Genomic DNA, 21,581 nt, shown 5'->3' with positions numbered 1-21,581 from the left:
AGTAACGTTAAACAAGAAAATAAATTAAAAAACATAATCCTTTGATCATTTCCTCTTTTAATCAAATAATTACGTTCTACTTAGGCACAAGAAGAAGACTGATATATCACAATGATTATATTATGGACCATTATAAATCAGGTCCTGTACCGTCAGTTCACTATTAATTGCTTCCCATTCCTCAGCTGTGAAATCAGCGGCTGTGGCTGCAGGTTTGTCTTTTCTCAGAGCTCTGCTCCTTGGATCCAAATGCTCAATACGCTTTTCACAAACCAGCGTAAGTTCAGGGTAACACCCCTCCTCACCAGACCTTTAAAATGAAAAGATATCAATGTTAACAAAAAAGAACTAAACTGCACCACATCATCCCTCCATGTATAGTCAGTACAGTGACTGCAGAGGACTATTTTCCTGTTACAACCCAATTTTACTATCATCTAATAATATTTTGCTTAGAAAATTCCAGTTTACCTTCAACCATTTTCCAATGCCCACGTACACAGTTCAAAATTATCACCACGGAGCTCATAAAAAACAAACTTGTGTCATTTACAGCAAAAGTTAAACAGGTGTGGCATCTGAAATTGCTAGTCAGGCAACATGGATCATGTGAAAACCAAAACAGAGTGGCAGCATTTAAAAAAAAACTAGCATTGAGTTACTCAAACCTTTTGGATGCCTAAAAAAGGACTTGGATTTCTAGTGTTATCATTGGGACACTTTTAGTATGATTACTTTCACTTTGTATTTTAACTTTAAATTAGAAAGTCACAGACAGGTTCAGACAAATAGAAAAGGGTTCCCTCAAAATTTGCAGAACAGGAATATAATTATTAATGAAGGTAAAAAATAAATTTACCTTAATACCCTGAGAATCTTTTCCAGGTGCTTAACATCTGTGCATTTTTCGATGAATTTGTAGTCCAGATGACTAATAGGTATTTGATATGTTTTAGTGGTTCCTTCACCCAGAAAATATGGTACTGACTCATCACCCATAACTAAATATTAAAAACAAAACAAAAAAATAGTGATTCTGTAAGCTTCTAGCTACATTTTGAAGTAATGAAAATTTAAGGAATAAACCTGCTCACACTCCACTCTCTCATGAAGCAGACCTATAAAAGAAAAAATAGCAGATTTGAAAGCCTGATCATATAAACTGTCCTTGAGATTTACTGACAGAAGTATGAGATATGCTTTGTAAGGGTATGCAACTCTACTGCTTCTGCAAGTCAGAACAATTCAGAAAGACCACTTCAAGAAAAATTGCCTATTTTTGCCTGCCACATTCTCATTTATTTAACACATACCCATTTTAACCAAGTGGGATAAGCACGAAGGAGATGGTGAAGCACACTCCTTTTTTCAGAGGGAAGACATTAACCAATGCAGTGTATCTAAAGGAGTGAAAATCTTCAGCTTCTCTGCAGACAAAAAAAAATTCAATTTTCTTTCTTCACTAGCTGCATTTTCTGGGTCTCTGATTATCTTACAGCACTAATCTGAATCTTTTCCAGAAAGTCTATAACTGATGAAATGAGGGATTCAAATGGGACATTTCTGTCTCCCTGTACCTTTGATCTGGTCGTCTACATCTTTTTCTGTTTTGATCCCAAGCTCTATGGAGCTAAAATTCTCTTTTCCCCCCTTTTATACAGTGCATGAAGCAATCGGTTAATTTTAAAGAAATACAATAAGGGCAATTGGTTAGTATGTGAAAACAACTATGTGTATAAACCAAATTAAGATAATTGTGTTCTAATGCCTTGCATAATTACCTACATTAATTTGTAGTTACACAAAAATGTTTGCAATACAGTACCACTTAAATAATAACTGGTCATAATTAGATGTTGCATAGGGATTCTGCCCCAAGAGTTTACGGCTTCAGTACTGGAAAATGAAGAACACGCATGGAAAGAGGGACAAATGCAGGAAATAATTAAAGCAGAAGGATTAAAAGCTCATCACCAGAGGCGGTTTCCCCCGTTTATTCCCACGGCCGTGAGGGAGCTGCCCGGCGTAGCACGGCGGTGACCAGGACTCCGGGCCACAGCCTCGTCCCAGCCCGGCGCGTCCCTCTCTAACACAGCTTCCCACACACCCCCCGGCCCGGACCACGGGTCTACCTCCAAGCCGGCAGCCAGGCTCCCCATCCCCGGCCCGGACCACGGGTCTACCTCCAAGCCGGCAGCCAGGCTCCCCATCCCCGGCCCGGATCCCGGGTTTACCTCCAAGCCGGCAGCCAGGCTCCCCATCCCCGGCCAGGATCCCGGGTTTACCTCCAAGCCGGCAGCCAGGCTGCCCTCCCCACCGCCGGAGCCGGGGCAGCGCGGCCGGCCCGTGTGTAGCAACTGTTGCTATGTACAACATGGCGCCAGGGACACGGCGCTGCCCGCCCCAGGGATGCCCTGCCGAGGCTCCCGCAGCGACACCGGCGTCACCTATGGTTCTCCGGCACCCACCTGCCCGGCGCCGCGCAGTCCCCGGGACACGGACCCCGGGCTCACCGCGGCCGCGGCCGCCCGTCCCCAGCTCCGGCCGCGCAGGCGCCGCTGGGCTCAGGCTGAGGGGAGCGCCTGCCGAGGGCGGGCAGAAACGCGGCACCGGGAGTGCACCTCTAGCGCATCACCCTTGTGGTTTCAGCGTTTCACGCAGCGGAGAGCAAGAGCCCGGGGTCCCCAGGCGCCCACACCAGTGTTGGCCGTCAGCCCTGCCCTCTCCAAAGCGGGTCCGCGCCTCTCCGCCGCCTTTGTCCGGCAGCCAGAGGCAGCCGGCGTGCCCGCAGAGGGCCTAACCCGCCTCCCTTTGCCGGCGACCTGGGGCAGCGCTGTTCCTGCCCGCTCCTCCCTCACCCTGCCGAGCAGCCGTGCCAGTAGCCGACCCCTTCCTTCTGATGTGCAGGCCCGGCAGCCGAACTGATAGCAACCGTGTGGTAAAAAATGTTATCATTTATACCCGAGCGTATCTGGTTTCCAGGAGAAAAATCTCGTCTTAATAGCGCAGGTGAAGTACCTAAGAAAATCTTAACCAAACAGCTCCAAAATAGCATCTTCAGAGTGCTTTTTCTATCCCCTATAACAAGCCACTGCAATTCATTTATAAGCCAGCACAGAGTCATGCAGACCTTAAAAATGTATTATTACAGTGATGAATTAAGCAAGTTATCTCAAGAGCACCATCAAAATGGAGATCAGGCACACGCAGTTGACCTGGAGTAAATTAGGGAAGAACCTCCAAAAGGAGCCCCCTAAACCAAACCTCCACCACCCCTTCCGCCCCCCAGCCCTGGGTTCGGGAAGGAAAATACCTCGGAGGAAAGTGGAAAAACCGGTTTATTGACAAAAATACACTCCCCAACACCGAATAGTGGGAAAAGACGGGTTACTGTGATGAGGAGGGTGCTGACGCGTCTCTGTCTGGCCCGGGTCTTCTCCAACTTGTCAGGTCAGGTCAGGTCCGGAGCCGGTTCAAACCTTGGAGGGGGGGGGAGGAGAAAGGAAGGAGGGAAAAAAAAAAACCAAACAGAAGCAGCGGGGGGAAGAAAAAACAGCGGCAGGGGCAGCCGGAGAGCAGAGCGAAGCAAAGCGAAGCGAAGAAGGCAAAAGCAGCCGAGCCAGCTGAAGCAAGCCCCGAAAAGCAGCCAAGAAAGAAAAAGGAGGCAGGAACTGCAGGCTCCCGCCCAAGAGGGCGGGATTCAGCTGCGAGACATAACAACATATCCAAGATATGGGATGGATATATGGGATAGGAGGCAGCTCAACCCAGAACAGCAGTCCAGCAGTATGTTGTATCTTTTAGTGGTATTATGTAACACACATTCCCAAACAGGCAGATGCAAAATGTTTTGGCTCATCATCACAAACCCACCGCTTAATACAGACCCCTGAAAAGCAAAAATCCCACTTTACTTTTAGAGTGCTATCCAAATAATCTTTGTAGCACAGATGTAACAAGTCAAACAGCACTTAAAAAATTTCTATTTCCACATTGCTTCTTAAAGTTTAACTTGCCTCCCTCTCCCTCTGCTTTCAGACAAAAATGATTTTTGTTTTTTTTTCCACACTTCCAAACATCCATACTTTTGACATGTCCACAATTGGGTGCCAGAATTGGGTGCTCTAAAGTCCTTTAAGATTTTCTTTTTTGAAATCAAGATCTTTTTCAAACAAGCCTTCTGTAGCTTTCTATTTATTTTCAGTGGAATTTATTCAAACCATAGTAATTTTATGCAGTTCACAGGAGTCCAAAGAACATTTAGCAAAGTTAAAATGCAAATGAAGTTTAGGTAAGAGTAATGAAAACAAAGAAAACTCAAAAAGAATACAATTGTCACTGAACTTAAAAAATACTGCATACTTTGACAATTTAAACAGTAGCTTTAGAAATCTGTTGCTGGAAGACAATATAGACAAAATTTAGTATTACAGTAAACTTTAATATTTCAATCTCTTAAACCACAAATAAAAGCGTGCATTTGCACGCAAACAGTTTTACAGAACAAAGTTATCAGAAAGATGTCATCATGAAGTCAACTATCTTCAGCAGACATCATCGAGCATCAAAAACTACCACTGGAATAATGCAGTTAAAGAAAAAAAGTATGTTGTGGTTGAAAAAGATGAGGGAGAGGAAAAGAGACTGTCTAAATCTAGTCACATAAATCTATCTACATAAAGTATTTCAGAAGCCATCTTCAATAACACTGAATAGCATCAACAATTCACAGCACGTTACCCAGCAGACTATCATAATTTAATATATTGTGCACAAAAAATGCAAAAAAAGGAGAAAGTGCCAGAAAAGAAATCAAGGTGTCAAATCACACTGCAGAGATTGTGCTATAGTAGTTTGTTCTTTGACCCTGAAGAATTGTTATGTAATTATATGACTCTTCTGTTTCCCTTACATTCTGTTTCCCCTTGTTTCCATCCACAGCTTCCCAAATGCATTCAAGTGCACTTGTAAAAGGATACATCTTTTTGTCCTTTTCTTGTACATTATTCTGTAGCCACATTCTCTGCACCTGATAGGATCTCTTGCCTTTATTTCATTTTCTGTATGACATTCTGATGGAGAAAGAAAAAAGAAGTAGGCAAAGAAAAACAGCATTGTTAATGCACAGATAACTTTGAAAAGTTGTGATAGCCAAATTCCGATTTGTGGCAAACAAACATAGCAAATGTAATGAATCTGTATCAAGCTTAATGATATCAAGGTATCGTGGAAAAAAAAGAAAAAGAGAAAATAAAAAAGCAAGCTTCACTTAAATTAAGATAAAAGAGAATCTGCCTAAAAATCACCCAAATATTACTGCACATTCCACACTAGATCCTAGACCGTCTACTAATCAAAATTGCAGCTCATCCCTCCAAAGTCCAGAGTCTGTTTTCTTAAAAGACAAAATATTCCAGGGATTCCTGAAAATTATCATTTTTTATGTTGTTGATTTATCTATAGGTAAGAGAGAACTTGACTACTGTACTTCAAGGAAAGCTGAGTGCCCTTACAGCACTGCCAATAAAACACAGAGATCAAGGAGCTCCACTCAGCAACACAAGCTCTAGGGAATGACCTCCATGACACTGCATATGTACCCCATTTATGTGTTACCAGCAATGCAAAAAGCCTTAAACATCAGGATGTACACTGCAACTACTTGTATCTATGTACCCTTCAGTATAATGACTAAGCACTTATCCGTCATTAAAACACCAAGTCTCCAGTAACAAGTAAAAAATCACTAATATCTTTTCTTTACCTCCACAAATGTAAATCATTGGCTGCTGCTTTGGAGGCTGAACGTCCTTCTGTGAATCCATGTTCTAAAACAAAAAATGCATGATATTCACATTAGCTTGGGTTTGGGGTAATTTTTGGGGTTTGTTTGTTCGTTTGTTTCTGTTTTGCTTTTCCCAGGGCAAACACAATTATTTTAATATCTCAAGCTAAAGGTAACAGAAGATGAAATCACTTCTTTAGAAGTAAATACAAACAAATTCCATTCATATTTGATACACAGGACATGGGTTAATTCATGTTGAAAGAAACTTCAGAAAGTCATTTAGTTCAACTTATTAAAGGCAAAATAACATCAGGTTTCACAGAGCTTTACCATTCTGGTATAGAAAACCTCCAATGATGAGGACAGCACATTTTCTGTTAAACAGTATTTTCAACTTAAATACCAATGAGAAATATTTTCTTTCCTTCTTCCTGCCAGTGTTAGGAATTTCCTTGCTGGAAATATAAAATCCAGCAATTTCTTATATATCACTCATGTAACAATGGTGCTAACGAAGGTTAGCCTTGTCATCCTTCCTCCCCCTCTGACACACTAGCTAACCCTGTACACTTTTCCTTGTTCTAAGGTATTATAAATACTGGGAACAGACTGTGGGCAGAAGTGTAGCAGGAATTAAAAAGCAAAACAAAACAAAAAAACCCCAAACAATGAGGGGCCATAGAGATTAAATTTGACCCTTCAAATCGTATCAAATCAAGACTAGTAACTCAATGCTATTCTTCAAACACCTCTTAATGCCCTATATTGGTTTTGATTGTTCGGACTTATTCGAAGACAAGTATTTCTTCATGGCATCAGGCTAAACAGCTACATATACTCCACAAACACTCCACCAAGCTTGAAGTAATCCTATCCTAACACGTAAATGTACTTGCAACCATGAATTTTAAGGTAGTTACTACACATAAACACTTTTTTTTTCACCCAATGCAAGTCTAGACAAGAACAAGAATATTTCCTATTAGGTTTTTTGAGGCTGCTGTTTTCTGTATTGCTGTTCTGTCTGACACAGAAGACAAGAATTCCTAACCCTTATCCCATTTTAAATAGCCTTCTTGATGATTCCTTATGAGAAAGGCTCTCAGATGCTTTTGCTTAATATTACAGCAAAGATTATTTCCCTTATCTTCAGTTTGTTTCAGCATAAATTCAGCTGGGAAAGCTATGATACTGAAAACAGGACAGGGACATTTCCTGCTTTAAGAGTCTGATCAACACTTGACAAACCATCTTATTAGAACTTCTACTATGTCACTCCATTTAAGAGAACTGGAAAGAATTCATTAAACTCTACAGCCTTCAAGTATGCTACACCATAATGATAGTGGTATCTTAACTCACATGTGCTACAATTTTTTTTGTGTCATCACATTGCAGTAAGATATGAGCAGTCACCCATTAGCACTGGAAACCAGCAGACTCTTCTAAAACACAGAGCTGAACTAAGGTGGATCACAGTTGTAGCTAAATAACTTGGGCTAGTGCTGCTTGTGCACCAAATTATATTGCTGCTAAGGGCAGCAGTGAACTACAGTTCTGTGTTTTGCAGGGAGGGGCCATAGTTTTGCTGGCCTTCAGACACCTGGCAGCCCTAAGTAGTGCCACAAGCTGACAGAGCCAACAGCGATGCACTGACACGTGCTGGGGTGCAGCCAGAATCCATTGCAGAGATACCATGTGGATAGGGGTACTATGTGCCAAGAGCACCTCACCAAATCACAGAATGGGAAAGGCTGGAAGGGATCACAGGGAGTCATCTGGTCCAACCTCCCTGCTTAAACTGGATCATTCTAGAGTACATGACACAGGAGTTCACCCAGATGGTCCTTGACAATCTCCAGTGAGGAGAACACTCTCTGAACAATCCAGGCTGCAGTCACCCGCACAGTAAAGCTCTTCCTCCTATTCAGATGGAACTTCCTATGCCTCAGTTTTTGCTTGCTGCCTATTGTCCTAGTGCTTGGCACCACCAAGAGGAGCCAGGCTTCATCTTCCTGACACCCCCCGCTACAGACATTTTTACATATTAATGAGATCCCTTCTCCGAGCATCTTTTATGCGCCCGTAAGAAAGGCTAACCCGCGCCTTCACGTCCCGTACAGCCCACGAAGGAGAAGGGCAGATAGCCCTTCTCACAGCCCACAGGCCCCAGGCTCCTCCTCCCCGCCCCCAATTCCGACTCCCCCAGCGTCTCACGGGTCTGGCACGCAAGAACGAAGCTGACGAGGCTGCTCCCGGCCTTCCCCTGCCCACCACGGCCACACCACCACAGCGCAGCAGCGAAGGGAACACCAAAGCCCGGCGCAGCTCCGCCGGCCTCGCCGCCTCCCCGCGCACGCTGATGACGCGCGCCCGGCGCCGGCGGGGGCGGGCCGCGCTTCGCCCCGCGCCGGGAACGGGAACACGGCTGAGAAAGGGATAAACATTCAGCTCTGGGTGCTAACCAACCGGGGAAAAAAAAAAAAAAAAAAAAAAAAGCACACAGATTATTTTAAGAGCAAGCTTCCATATGAATAGCAGTGTCAGTTGTCTGTTGAAGAAAGAAGTAGGCAACTGTATGGTAAGCGAAAATCAGCCCCAAGGTGGTACTCGGTGTTTTCATTCTTATATTTAGCTGTACCATATACTCAGGATAGAGAATGCCCCGCGCTAGGTCTGGTCAGATAGCTGAGGAGTTTTAAACCACCCTGAGATGTTTTACCTCAAGGTCCTCTTTGCTTTCAGAAGCATTTCACGTAAAATTCGTGGAAAAACCCGGCATTTTGATACTTTGATGCCGTGGTATCATATGTACTCACATGAAGCCAAACTTGCATCCTACAAACATATATATTACACATTTTAAGTGTAAGATTCTATTAAGAAAGAAGTTTCATGATGTCGGGTTTTCCCGATGTACTGAACTAAAGCAGTGCAGGCAAGATTTGAAACCACACCGGTTGCTCTCTGTCATTGACTCCACCTCGCTGGCCGTAGGAATTTTGAATCTTCGACTGACAGTTTGTAGAATCAGGTATCTTCTCTTTATTTCTGCCTCCTCCCCCCGTCAAAATTTAACGAGTACTATGTTTTGTGAATATGCCAATTTACTACATCATTCAAAGGTTCTCTAGTTTAAGGAAAGGTCTGCTTCTGAATACTGAATAAAAATTGTTTCCTAAGCATCCAAATTAATACAGATGAGGTTTTATCAGTTGTAATTCATTGATCTCCTACCAGCGAATCACCTTCATATATGACTTGTAACTTACCTAAAATAAATTCGGATAATAATAAAGTTTTAGTTTTCCTAATTGTGTGTTTAAATTAAACACAATGAAATCCCACTAATGACTTTAAACTTGCTTCTTCACATTGCTCTGTAAGAATAAAGCGAAACATAACTTTTGGAGTGCCAGAATAAAGCACAGACAAGAAAAATGGTTTATAAAAGGCAGAGGTACTGTTATATGTTACTTACTTGCATCCTCTTCTCCGTTACGGAGCCGCGGGTATGGATGGATATCAAGAGATTGGAGCAGAGGAGAAAAACAGCCTGAGCTGTATCATTCTTGGTAAACGCATGGTAAAAAATTACCAGCTCCTAAAAAAGCAAATAAAACCTCCTCGGTATTATTTCTCTAGGCTCGTTAGTCTTTTAAAAACGCGTTTGTCAAACGGACAAATTTAAAAGGACTTACTAAAAATATCTCCATGAAAAAAAAATCAGTTAATCCTGTGAAAATAATATCTCCATTATTAATAAAGAAATAATGTAATTGTTTAATTATTGGCATCTTTTAAACATTTCTTTGGAAAAACAGGATGCTTTACCAGATCTTAAAGCTTCGGTTACTTCAGCCGTTTCCGATAAAATCTGCCCCTTACGAGAGGAGCGCTTTGGTAAGTCCCATTCCCATGTGCTGGTAAATTCTAGCCCTAAAGATGCTCCTTTGGATTTAGAGTAGCAGAGAGTGTTGAGGCGGTGTGGGAAATTCCGATTGTCCAGTAAAGTGAAGCAGTTCTTGGTAAATTGGCAGGCAAATGAGAGGAGAGGGTTGTGTGTCGAGATGGGGAAGACACAAGCGTACAGGTACTTTTGACAGGAAAAGAAATGCAGTCGTAACCGAGCGCAGTGCGAGTGTTTGCAGAATGTCTTACTTACCTCGTTTCACTTGTTAGAAGCAGCGTTCTCAGGTTTTGGTTGGGGTTTTTTTTGTTTGTTTTTGGTTTTGTGGGGTTCTGTTGTTGTTGTTCTTTGGGGGTTTTATTTGTTTGTTTTGTTGGTTTTTGCTCGTTTCCTTGCTTGGTTTTTGTTGGGGGGGTTGGAGAGGGGGACTTTTTGTTAAAACATTTTCTAGTGTGACACTTCTGTGTATTGCATAAAATGTCGCAATTACGACTTGTCAAATTTCTTGGATATTTTTGATCCAGCTCGCGTAAATCCATCCCGGTTTGAGTGACAAGAGACAGAGCTTGCAGTTGCTGTGTCCCACTACTAAGCTTCCAATTTTACTGATAAGGTATTTTATAAATAAATACAAATATCTGAAAACCAACTTTATTCAGTTCCTGCACTGAAACAGACGGTACTACATAAAACATTTCCAGGAAATTTCTATTAGCTTAAAGAAAGTTTCTGCTGTTTTCTCCTTTTAAAAACGAAGCGGGAGATACTCCAAGAGCCTTTCCCCTTTTAGCTATAACTGTTACCTTGTAGTCAAATAAACCGATATTCTTTCCCTAAAACTACGAGTTTCCGCCGGCTCTGGGTCGGGAACTTTTAAGCCCTGGTTTCCTCGGGCCCCTCTCAGGCTGCCTCACGCCAGGACGGATGCGGGAGGCTGGAAGAGCGGAGTTGCCGAAAGGGAAAGCTGAGAAATTGCCAGAGCCCACGAACAGCGGTTACCTTACTTACGCCGGGAGTTTGCTTACTGAAATGCAGGTGTTGCTTATAGAGTCGGTTTTGGGTCTCTCGTTCAGGTCTGACATTGCCCATCCCGCCGGTGTGAAGCCTCACGTTATCCTTACCGAGCCCAGAAAAAAAAAAAGGCATCCATGTAGTCGTGTTTTGTTGGCGGTTCTGTGTTTGGTTTGGGTTGGTGGGGTTTTTTGGTTGTTGTTTTTGGGGTTTTTTTTTGTTTTTAAATTTTTGTTGTTGGTGGTGGTGGTTTTGTTTTGGGTTTGTTTAGTATACAGAAAAATTAAAACCACAGCAAAAGCCAGGCGTCAGGTTCTGAATAATTACAAGCTCTTTAACAAATTAAACAGGAGTAGCCCTTAGGCCAGTCACGAAAGGACAAGGTGAAGAAAATGTGCTCTATACTGTAGCCAGGGAGAATGGTCTTTCCTGGAATCTCTGGCAAAAAGTAGCTGGGGAGACACGAGGGCAACCAGCTGCTGGAGTCGGGGATCCTCCGTCCGACTGCTTTGAAGGCAATGTACTTGACAAACACTCTGTGACTGTTTTAGTCCTGGGCTGTCGGGTAAAAAGGTGCTAATTAACTCAAATTAACTAGCGCTCTTATAAGCTTAAAGGCTGTGGTGCAGATAAGGATTATTAGCTGTGAATGCCTCAGGCCCCCCGAGCCGCCCCTCAGCGCCGGCGCCCCTGCGCCTCCGCCCCCCATTCCCCTCCAGCGCAGGGAGCGGAGCGGGCTCCGGCAGAGGCGGGAAAGCCTCACCCTCGCCGGGCGCCTCAGGAGCAGCGGAGCAGGGGCAGGAGCGACTCAGGGGCGCTTTAACACCGGACTGGGTGCGGCGGGAGCCGCGGGGCTGAAGTATAAAGCGTGAGGAGCGGGACGAGCCTCGCCAGCGTTCCCTCGTCCCGAGGAGCGGGCCGGGCGCTGCGGTGTCCCCGGGCTCCAGGCGCGGAGGGGGCGGGGAGGCAGCGGTTGCTGAGGGCGGGTAGTTCAAACCCGAGCGAGGGAAAGCGGCGGCGGCCGCACGCGGGGGGCCGGTGCGGGCGGGGAGAGGCCAAGCGGCTCCTCGCCAAGGGCAACGGGCCCGGGCCGGGCCGACAGAGCTGCTGAAGCTCCTGCAGCCCGCCTTCGCTCCTGCTCCTCGCCTTCGGCCCTTCTAGGGGTGCCCCCCGCCGCCTCAGCTGCACCCGGCGGTAGGGCGGCCTCCGCGCTCTGCTCCTGTGCCCACCGGTTTGCCGGAGCAGAGGCGAAGCGGTTCCTTTGCTCGTGTCCGACAGCCCGGGTGACTGAGAGACCCTCGGCTGCTGGTCCTCAGCTACCTCTCAATTATCGCCATAGCTGGGTAATTAGGCGTTGCAGTGAATACATATACATGTGGACTGAAAACTGTCTCAGCTGGGTAATGTTTCTCTTGAACCTTTCTCTTTTCCCTCCACATCCTTTCTCACTTCAGGTTATCACTAGGGGTAAGCAATACTTTGAATACAGCGTCTTTGCATTGGAAGAACTTGATTTGCTTCACAAGTTAGGGTAAGTGACCCACATTATGCGGGTAGGACTTGGCTGTATCATCTTCTGTATTATTACCTGTGAAGATATCAACGACTTTGGGGTCAAAGAGCAGAGTCTGTTTTACTACAGATACCATATCTGTTTAAATATCAGAGAAAATGCTTCTATATCACCTAGACTTTGTCTTTATCTGTTTTCTTAGCAGTGGTGAACAGTGATTTTTAAGAAGGCAGAAAATGTTTTGTTCAACGTGTAAGTCTTCTGTGTGTATTGCTAAGTAATGTAAATTGCTAGGAACAGGTGTGACTCTATCCTAGAATTTATGTTTAAGTTGGAGGCACCATTTACATTGCCTTCTAGCAACCAGTATTCTTACCTCTTTGGGGTGTTTGGTAAGGTTAAACTTGTTAGAAATTATTCCTTGTCTAAATCTGTGAATCCTGTCCTAAATTTAGTTTGGGTCTCTGAATATAAATTATTTTGTATAGTAAACTCCCTGAAAGTTTGCAGTGGATTTGTAAATTGATTTGAGGACTGCAGAATTAATAATAGATATGAGAAATGCACAAAGCACATAAATCTATCCTTAGTCGATGTGGATTTTGTTGCGTTCTCTGTAACTGATTAGTGGTGTGACCAGCCTTTTCTTCCCTGCACATCTGTTTGATGACATCTAGGACAAGGTTAAGAAAACTTTCAGGAACTAGTTAAAGATCCCCAAATAAAAAAGGTGTGGTGTTGTGGCTCAAATTTAGTAGATGAAATTTTCATGAAAAAAAGACGTGCTTATAGAAAGTCGTTGTTATAAGAGGTTATGTTAGGCATCTCTTATGAATGAAAATAGAATCTTGTTTTATTATGAGAAATGTTCAGCCCCTCTGAAAGGCTTTTCCTTCTGTATTTGTAAAATGAGACCTTGTGTTAAATTAAAGTTTAATTTATACAAGTAATACATTTTGGGGAAAAAATCATATACAAGATTGAGGTGTGTACTGGGGTTTGCTGTAAATCATAGAATGGTTCAGATTGTAAGGGAAGTTAAAGATCATCCAGTTCTGAGCCCCTTCCATGGGCAGGGGCACCCTCTACTACATCAGTTTGTTCTGAGCCACATCCAACGTGACCTTAAATGCTGCTAGTGGTGGAGCTTCCATGACTTCTCTGGGCAACCTGTCCCAGTGCCTTGTTGCCCTCAGAATGGGGAATATCTTCCTAACAGCTAACCTAACTTTACTTTTTTTAGTTTAAAGCCCTTCCTGCCTTGCTTTGTCACCAAATGTGCTTCTAAAAATCCCCTCTCTGGCTTTCTTGATGGCCCCATTTGGTACTGAAAGGCTACAATTATATTTCCCTGAAAACTTCTCCAGGCTGAGCAACCCGCACTGTCTCAGACTGTCTTCAGAGCAGAGGTGCTCTGATTGTTTTCATGTTTCTCTTCTGGACTTGCTCCAGCATGTCCATGTCCTTATTTTGGGGGCCTCAGGGCTGAAGGCAATACTCCACGTGAGGTCTCAAAATTGTGGAGTAAGGAGTAAAGAAGTAAAAATAAGTATAAAAATGTGTGAATGAATGGAGAGGTATAGAAAAGAGGCGAAATGAAGCTCAATGGACGGCCATTGTTCACGCAGTATCAATTGGCAATTCTGTTTATATTATCCTGTAATGTTTTCTAACGGATCCAAATCAACTCAGTGAGCTTACGAGCTCCCCCTGCCGGACGCTGGCCTCTGTACAGCATATTCGGCTTCCACTTGAGTTACCCACATTTCTTTAACTCTGCTATTCTGGTCTCCCTTATAGCTGCAAAATCTTGTTTGGCTGTGATTTTTATGTTACTTGAAACAGAAGTTTGCTTAACTTCTTTTATATTGTAATATTTCAAATTTTTTCTGTTTTCAGTTGTCCCATAGAATGTGTGAGAAGGAAACTGCAAGCATGAGGTTTTTCCTTTAGTTGTTTCTTCAGCATGCTGCCTGAAAATTAATTTTCTAAGCCTGGAAGCCTTTGGGCTTTTGTTAAATGTGTGGTTAGTTTAACTATATTTAAGGGAAATACTAGTATTTTAAAAGATATTTGTGGATATGTAATTTTTCATTTTTGTGGGATTAAGATTTTGAACAGCTGTCTCTAGCATTCAGTTTAAATCTCTGTCTATCAAAATTTTTGGAAATAATACCTACTGGCAGTATTTGCTAACTGCAGTTTTCCAAAATTCAGTGTAAAAATGAAGCCTCTATTCTTCTTGTAGACTAGTGAAGGTAATGCCCTCTTGTTATGACTGGTTTCTTATATGTCTTTGTCTTCTTACAAAAAGAAGAGCTGTGCTCAGGTGGTCCTTTGCTCATAGCATGAATAATTCACTGAAGTGCAGCAGTGTGCTGCTCAGAGATTTCCTACATTTAAAAATATAAGAAAAAGTTATTTTCTGGTTAATGACAAAGCCTTTTCAGCCTATTGCCTAAAACCATGGAATCTCAGGATGTGTGAGATTGGAAGGGACCACTGGAGATCATCTAGTCCAACTTTCCTGCTTGAGCAGGGTCCTCAGAGCACATTACTCAGGATTGTGTCCAAATGGCTTCTGAATATCTCCAGAGAAGGGGACCCCATGAACACTCTGGGCAGCCTCTTACAGTGTTTTGTCATCCTCCCAGTGAAAAGCTTCTTTCTCATGTTCAGGTGGAACTATCTATGCACAAGTTTCTGCCCACTGACTCTTGTGCTATCACTTGGCACTGCTAGGAAGAGTCTGGCTGCATCCTTTTTTTACCCTCCCTTCAGATACTGGTAGACATTGATAAGATCCTTTCTCCAGGCTTTACAGGCACAGCTTCCTCAGCCTTTCCTCATAACTGAGGTGGTCCAGTCCCCTAATCGGCTCCATAGTTCTACTGGACTCTCTTTGGTATTTCTTTGTCTTTATTGAACTGGAAAGCTCTGAACTGGACACGGCACTTCAGGTAAGGCCTCAACAGGGCTCTGCAGAGGGTCAGGATCCCCTCCCTTGACTAGCTGGCAACACTTTTCCTAATGCAGCACAGGGCACCCTTGGCCTTTTGGGGTGCATTCCCAGCTCATGGACATTTTGTTGTCCACGAGGACCTTCTTTGCAGAGCTGCTTCCCAGCAGGTCAGCCCCCAGCCTGTACTGGTCCCCAGGGATCCTCCCCAGGTGCAGGAGCTGCATTTGCCTTTGAGTTTCAGATGGTTCTACTCTGCCCATCTCTCCAGCCTGCCCAGGTCCTTCTGAAGGGCTGCACAGCCCTCTGGGGTATCGGCTGCTCCTTCCAGCTTTGTGCCATGTCCTTGCTGAGGAGGCATCTGTCCTTTTCATCCAAGTTATTGATGAAGAAGTTGGACTATAGTGGGCCCAGGATCAACTGTTGGGGGACACCAGTACTTACATATCTACTAAAATATGGAGAAATGATGCAGATGAAACATTAAATGCTATTTGGGGATGGTTCTGCAGGAGCAAAAAAAATAATTTCTAATTCACTAAACACTAGCTTAAAGCTGTGCCCTTGTGATTTCTATTTGTGCAGTCACTTATTTCATTGTGTGAAACAGGGAACAAGGTAAAAGCAGAGACAGCAAACAAACAGGAAAGTAAGGTAATTGTAGAGGTAAAAGTGAGAAGGGAAGGAAGCACACCGGACTTCAGTTTGTTGTTGTTTTGGAATTACTTTCACATACTTATCTTTGATTGACGAGTTTTTGTCACTTATTTATGTGGATTTTGTTTAGGTCGGTTTGATTTCATACTGATATTAGCAAGGCTGTGCGTCTTTTACACCAGGGTGTCATTCTGCTGTTTAACATCCTTTTCCTTTTGAACTTCTCTTGTTGCCGTCTTCTTACAGTAGAAAACAAAACAAAGTGTTCTCTTTATATTGCAATCATTTTAAAGTGTGCTTTCCATATGGGTCAAAAAAAGCTAATTAATGACCCAATATTACCAAAGAATAGTTCTGCCTCAGCTCTCTCAGGCAGTTTGGGTTCCCACTGCTTCTATTTGGTGACTTAGAGCTAGACTAAGACAGGACTGTTGGGATATTAGCGGTGGCTTAGTGTTTGGTGTTGATGCAACCTTTAGAGATTCCTACTTCTGTTTTGAAAGTTCAATTGCTAATTCTAGACTTTGTGTTCCAGAATATCAGTTCTAGAGGCCAGTAACTACAGTAAAAGATGCTGATTCAGATTCCTGAGTCTTGCAACACTGATGTGAACTGCTTTGGTGTCTGTGAGAACAGCCCTCTCACAGCATAAGTCATAACATCTTTTGTACAGTTATTGCGGGTAGAAAGCAGTGACCTAATGCCACGACTCTTAGAGTGGAGAAACTCTGCAATGTAAGAGTGGCAAAAGCAAGCCTGTTTCCACACATCTTTTATTTAAGTGTGTGCATCAGCCACTTCTAACATTTCTGGGAAAATATATAGTAGTTCTTAAATTCTGTGTACCTGCTGGGTGTGTGTATGGTCAGTCATTTTCTTTAAAATGTAAGCCTTTAGAACACTTAGCCTACCTATAGAGATGACCCAAAGCAGAAAGCTTCTTTTCAAAATAACATTTAAATGTTAAGGCAGATTAAAAAAGCACTTTTCTGGTTACCTTGTAACTAGAGGTCAAATTAATTCCCTCTTGGGACTCTAGTGATCTAAATTACAGGGAGACTTGTAGACTTGTAATTTCATGATTAATCCTCTTATTTTACTTAAGGAGAAAATGCCTTTTGTTGAAACTCACCCATTACCAGAGCTTCTGCTCATTCTTGAGTACTGAACAGCAACTTGAGTTGCTGGATGAACCAGTAACAGTGCTAATAAAAATCTTGGCTCTTCTGGAATGATGGGGAGTTCTGTTGCTTTTTCCAAAACCAACGAGCTTCTAATTGCTGTGTTGCTTATTTGAAGTACTTCTCCACAGATGAGGACTGCCAGGTCAGTTAGCTAACTGGGTGCATGTTTGATTTGCCTCACATATAATATGCGCTTTAATCACTCATTCTAACCATTTACTTTTGTGTTTGTGTATAAGCACTGTTTCTACAAAGACTAATGACAATACCTTTGTTATGACTGTTACCTTGATAGGTTTTCTCTTTAATCTAAGGGGCTTTTGGTGACTGCTTTTGGTGTTTATTTCAGAAACAGCAGTGGTATCTTCATCTACAAAGCCAAAGTGTCAAGCAGAAGATGTCAGACAGTCATCCAGTGAGGTTCAATATTCTTAAAAGAAATAGATTAACACCTCCCAGGAGCAACTTTAAATACTCAGATTTAAAAGACACGTGTTGCACTTCAGCATTTCTGGACAGCAGCTGCAATGAGTCAGTAAAAGATCCTGAGGCAGAAGGTGAAGAAGCACCAAGTGTAACAAGTGTATCATTGCTACAGGAGCGTTCTGAGCACATCCATCCCAGTGCCTTCTTTCCCAGCTCACCATCTATTGAAAAAGAATTGAATTCTGTCTCCTTATCAGAAGAAAGAGGAGCAAATAGAAGTGCAGATTTTTTTGAAACTCCTAAATCGAGTAGAAAAGGCTCCTCACTATGCAGGAGGCTGCTTTTACCCAAGATTGTTGAAGCTGGCACAACTGTAGGATGCTGTGAAAGACAATCCAGTTCTTCAGGAAGCAGCAGGAAAAAAATATTCTCTTGTGTTTTAAGCTCTGAAGAAAAGCTTTCACAAACTGCTGCAGATTCTCCAAACGATAAAGGTTACAAACCTCTGACAGCTAACACTTCAGAACCTGAGGTCTCTAATCCTGATTCTCCAAAACGGAGGCTTTCCTTTTCACAACAAAGGACTTCTACACTAGATGAGTCCCAGTGTAAGGACCCCTTATTGTTGGAATCAGAAAGTTTATCTCCAATTCAGTGGAAGTATGTCACTGGTAGTGACACTAATGAATTTAATGAGAGTCTTCTTAGGAGTGTTACAGATGGGGTGCTTGGGACTCCTACTTACAGTGTGTTACCTGAGGCCAGTGAGAGTAAATTCCTGACTTCTATCACCAGTCCTGCAGAGGACTCAAACTTTGGACTATGTGATATAAACTCTCCCCCTGTTAAGGTAGCGAATTACCCAGATCTTTCAACACCTGAGGACAGCGGATATAATTCACTTCCTTTGGACAAATCAGGAGACTCATTGTCTGATTATGAGGGATCTTTCCAAGAGCTCTTCCAAAAGCACAGAGAAGATTCTAAAACATTAGACAGTAAAAGGAAGACAAGGAAACTTGAGCGAGTCAGAAGGTTATCCACTCTTCGGGAACAAGGCTCCCAGTCAGAGACAGAAGATAATCATGGCAGTCCTACTTCAATGCATATATTAACAAAAGAAAGAAACTTTGTCAGTGAAGATCATGAGTTAGTTCTAAAAGAACACCCTAGTGGAGACCTAGTTCTAAGTCATGGAGATCTCTCAAGAACTCCGGCTCTGAAAATAGTTCATGAAATTTGCTTGCAAAGACAAAGATCACAGCAAAAACAAATCTCAGAGAATATTGATGGAGCAGAAATATTTGAATTAGATCATGTTCTTCCTGGACTTATTGGCAAGAAAATGGGCCTTGAAAAATTAGATATTTTAACAGAATTGAAAGATAGAAATTTAAAACATGTTCTTGCTATAGTTTTAGATGCTTTGACAGTAGAAAGTCTATGCAGGTAAGTACTATTGCTTCACACACAAAAAAGGGAAAAAGATGTGCAAGATTCATTCTGCAAAGGAATTAAAATAACTTCTAGAATACTGGGTGTTGTCAATAAAATTTGTTTGTTTCTGAAAAAATGAAAAGTTTTCTTACCATTAATTAAGTAGGTCTTTCTGTGTAGATCTAAAAAGAAATAGGGGCATTAAAAAGCTAAACAAACATGGAAAATTAGTAAACTCAAAACTAAATCACAATACTGGTAAATTTTAAAATATATTAAAAGTTCCTTTAAGCCTGGAAAGTAATTTATTCTCATTACAAGTTCCCAATAGTGCATAGAGCTCAAAACACATTTTCTATAACTTTTCTTGTGTATTTTATTTCCTCAGTTATTTCTAAGCACTAAGATACTCAAATAATTCTGATTCATGAATAATCTTCCAGATTAATTTCTAATCAATAGGAACTGCTACATTTCACACGATGCTCTTGATTTCTTTGTTGTTAGTAACAAAGGGAATAGGCTAACAGGTGAAAGTACAAGGGCACAGATGTTTTCAGGACTCTTAACACAAATGTGACTAGACACAATCTTGGTAGGTGGCTTATATAAAGGAAGAGATTAACTTATTTTTTAAGTCAAAGATATGCTGTGCCATTTATGTTGCTGTTGTTCTTTAGACTCTTCTGTTATAGAGTGATTACATGTAAAGTACGAGGCCTGTTTCATAACAAAATAATGAGCTAGTCTTTAGCAGCAGTCTGTAAAATTATGAAGAGTATATGAAACCATGCAAAAATCTTTACCAGGTAATCTTGCTATCATGTCTTCTGCACTACTTGAAAAAATTTGAAAGTGGATAAACTTTTTATTTGTTCCAGCATTTGGAAAGTAAGCAAAAGCTGGCGTGAAATCATTGTACAAGACAGAAGTGCAGATAAGAGGAGAAATTTGTACACAAAACAGCTGAAAGAAGCAGCTCGGGTAAGATAGTTCTCAAAGGTGATTTTTTTTTCAAGTGTAAAAGAAGACAGAAGGAAAGGGGAAGCATCTTGTAAAGCTACAGAAAGGTAACTGACTGAGAGAGTTCCAAAATGAGTAGGTGATGGATTACAACAGGAGAATGCAATGGCTCTTACTGCTTTTCAACTGCCTTGCAGTTTGAGTACTGGTCTTTAAACGATGTAAGATTCTTATTTACCCCTCCTGCCCTATCTTGAGAATCAAAGGATCTCTTCCTTGACTAATTCTAGCTTTAGATTTTAAACTTTACTCATAGCATTGTGCCATGCTGTTCCTCATGGTCCCTTTCACTTTAGCCTGCAGTGCTGTAGGACCCACTCTAGGTTACTTCCTGATTATTTTCAGGACTGCTTGTGTCACAGTGTATTTGTGAACATCAGAAGGCTATTTAGAAGGTTTTTAAGGGGCATCTAGAGTAGTAAGCATATTAATAGCACTTTATTTTTTCAGATCTTACACATGGTACATGCACCCTTGCTGTTGAGGTGTCCTAATTCACAAACACGAGCACCAGTAGAGTGCGCTAAAAGACAGTTGGCTTTTCACTCTGCTCGTGGGAGGTTTTTAATGATCTCTCTCTTGATCCCTTGCTAAATAGAAACATTTAATGGTAAATTCTTGTGATATGTATGTATAATTTTCTTATGTGTTGTTGCAGATGGAAAAACCGCAAATCCCAAATTAAATAAAATCCTAATTTTCTCCCTTTTTTTGTTTGTTTGTTTTTGTTAAATAATTATAAACTAACAGGAATATTTATTGAAGGCTGAAGATGCTGCTACAAGACTTAATATTCTTAATAGATCTGCTCTAAGGCCTGTTCAAGCTCAAGCCAGAACTCCTATTTTACAGACACCACACACTGAACTTACACCTAGGAGATGCAGTTCTGTTCCCCACTCGACTAGCAGGCAGGAAGAATACAGGAAAGTAGGTATCCAAGAAATGCTTCATTTTAAGTTTTTGGAGTGTTTTCATTTACAAGACCAAACAGCTCTTTTCTGTCTCCTCTTATTACAGGTTGCTAAAACTCTGTTCACTGATGAAGCTTTAAAACCCTGTCCAAGATGTCAATACCCTGCTAAATATCAATTGGTAAAGAAACGAGGACTATGTAGCAGAGAAGCATGTGCATTTGAGTTCTGTATTTTATGTCTGCACCCATTCCATGGGTCAAAAGAATGTAATAGTTTATCTGCAAAACGGAAGAATAAAAAAGATGCTCCACCAGGAAGTGCCCAAAGCAAACGAAATTTAAAAAGACTCTAGATTTGTAAGGCATGTAGCTCCTTACATTTAATTCCTTTTCCCCTTCCCCTTAATTCCTAATCTTGTTCTTGTTCTTCCTAAAGGTATGCATTTTGAAAGTATCATCCCATTTGTTCTTGCTGACTTACCAAGATAACCTCTCATGTATATATCTTAATTAACATAGTATATTTTTGTTTTTTAAAAAATGAACATATAAAAATATTTTATGCCTTATTTTACCTGTTGTGTAGTAGGTAGGAACTTACTAACATCTTAATTTTTAAATAAAGCTTTTTAAATGTAGCCTTCAATATTTAGAATACAGCACCTAATAGGAGTTTAAAAATGTTATTCTTGTCTTGAAGACAAATTAAAGAAAAATTATTTCTAAAAAGTCTTTGAAATCAGATGGATTTATTTAC

At 41.8% G+C, this 21,581-nt stretch overlaps 3 protein-coding genes across 5 annotated transcripts in view; 1 reads left to right on the top strand and 2 right to left on the bottom strand.

The window, feature by feature from the left end:
- SPAG1 (sperm associated antigen 1) overlaps window positions 1-1,229 on the bottom strand; it is a 36,022-nt gene extending 34,793 nt beyond the window's left edge. The window contains exons 1-2 of the mRNA XM_066334164.1: window positions 860-1,229; window positions 151-310 (exon numbers count right to left, since the gene is read on the bottom strand). Coding sequence (XP_066190261.1) covers window positions 151-310; window positions 860-999 — 300 coding nt within the window. The 5' untranslated portion in view covers window positions 1,000-1,229. The remainder of the gene's footprint in view (window positions 1-150; window positions 311-859) is intronic.
- Window positions 1,230-4,420: 3,191 nt separating this feature from the next.
- POLR2K (RNA polymerase II, I and III subunit K) lies at window positions 4,421-8,133 on the bottom strand. 2 transcript variants are annotated; one of them, XM_066334145.1, is made up of 4 exons: window positions 8,006-8,133; window positions 5,765-5,828; window positions 4,980-5,072; window positions 4,421-4,577 (listed from the first exon to the last, which is right to left on the bottom strand). In XM_066334145.1, the coding sequence occupies exons 2-4, from the start codon at window positions 5,823-5,825 to the stop codon at window positions 4,555-4,557; spliced, it is 177 nt and encodes a 58-aa protein (XP_066190242.1). In that variant the 5' UTR covers window positions 5,826-5,828; window positions 8,006-8,133; the 3' UTR covers window positions 4,421-4,554. The 2 variants fall into 2 exon arrangements, with proteins under 2 accessions (XP_066190242.1, XP_066190251.1); XM_066334154.1 differs by having other exon boundaries at window positions 8,063-8,120.
- A 3,759-nt stretch (window positions 8,134-11,892) lies between these two features.
- FBXO43 (F-box protein 43) lies at window positions 11,893-21,581 on the top strand. 2 transcript variants are annotated; one of them, XM_066336387.1, is made up of 6 exons: window positions 11,893-11,992; window positions 12,164-12,240; window positions 17,372-18,897; window positions 19,767-19,869; window positions 20,659-20,838; window positions 20,929-21,581. In XM_066336387.1, exons 3-6 carry the CDS (start codon window positions 17,420-17,422, stop codon window positions 21,175-21,177), a joined length of 2,010 nt encoding a protein of 669 aa, XP_066192484.1. In that variant the 5' UTR covers window positions 11,893-11,992; window positions 12,164-12,240; window positions 17,372-17,419; the 3' UTR covers window positions 21,178-21,581. The 2 variants fall into 2 exon arrangements, with proteins under 2 accessions (XP_066192484.1, XP_066192399.1); XM_066336302.1 differs by having other exon boundaries at window positions 11,893-12,052.

This window comes from Sylvia atricapilla, chromosome 1 (genome assembly GCF_009819655.1).
Source record: "Sylvia atricapilla isolate bSylAtr1 chromosome 1, bSylAtr1.pri, whole genome shotgun sequence".
Taxonomy (NCBI): Eukaryota; Metazoa; Chordata; class Aves; order Passeriformes; family Sylviidae; genus Sylvia; species Sylvia atricapilla.
The sequence above is the reverse complement of the archived record's forward strand: the minus strand, read 5'-3'. Positions and strand labels throughout refer to the sequence as shown.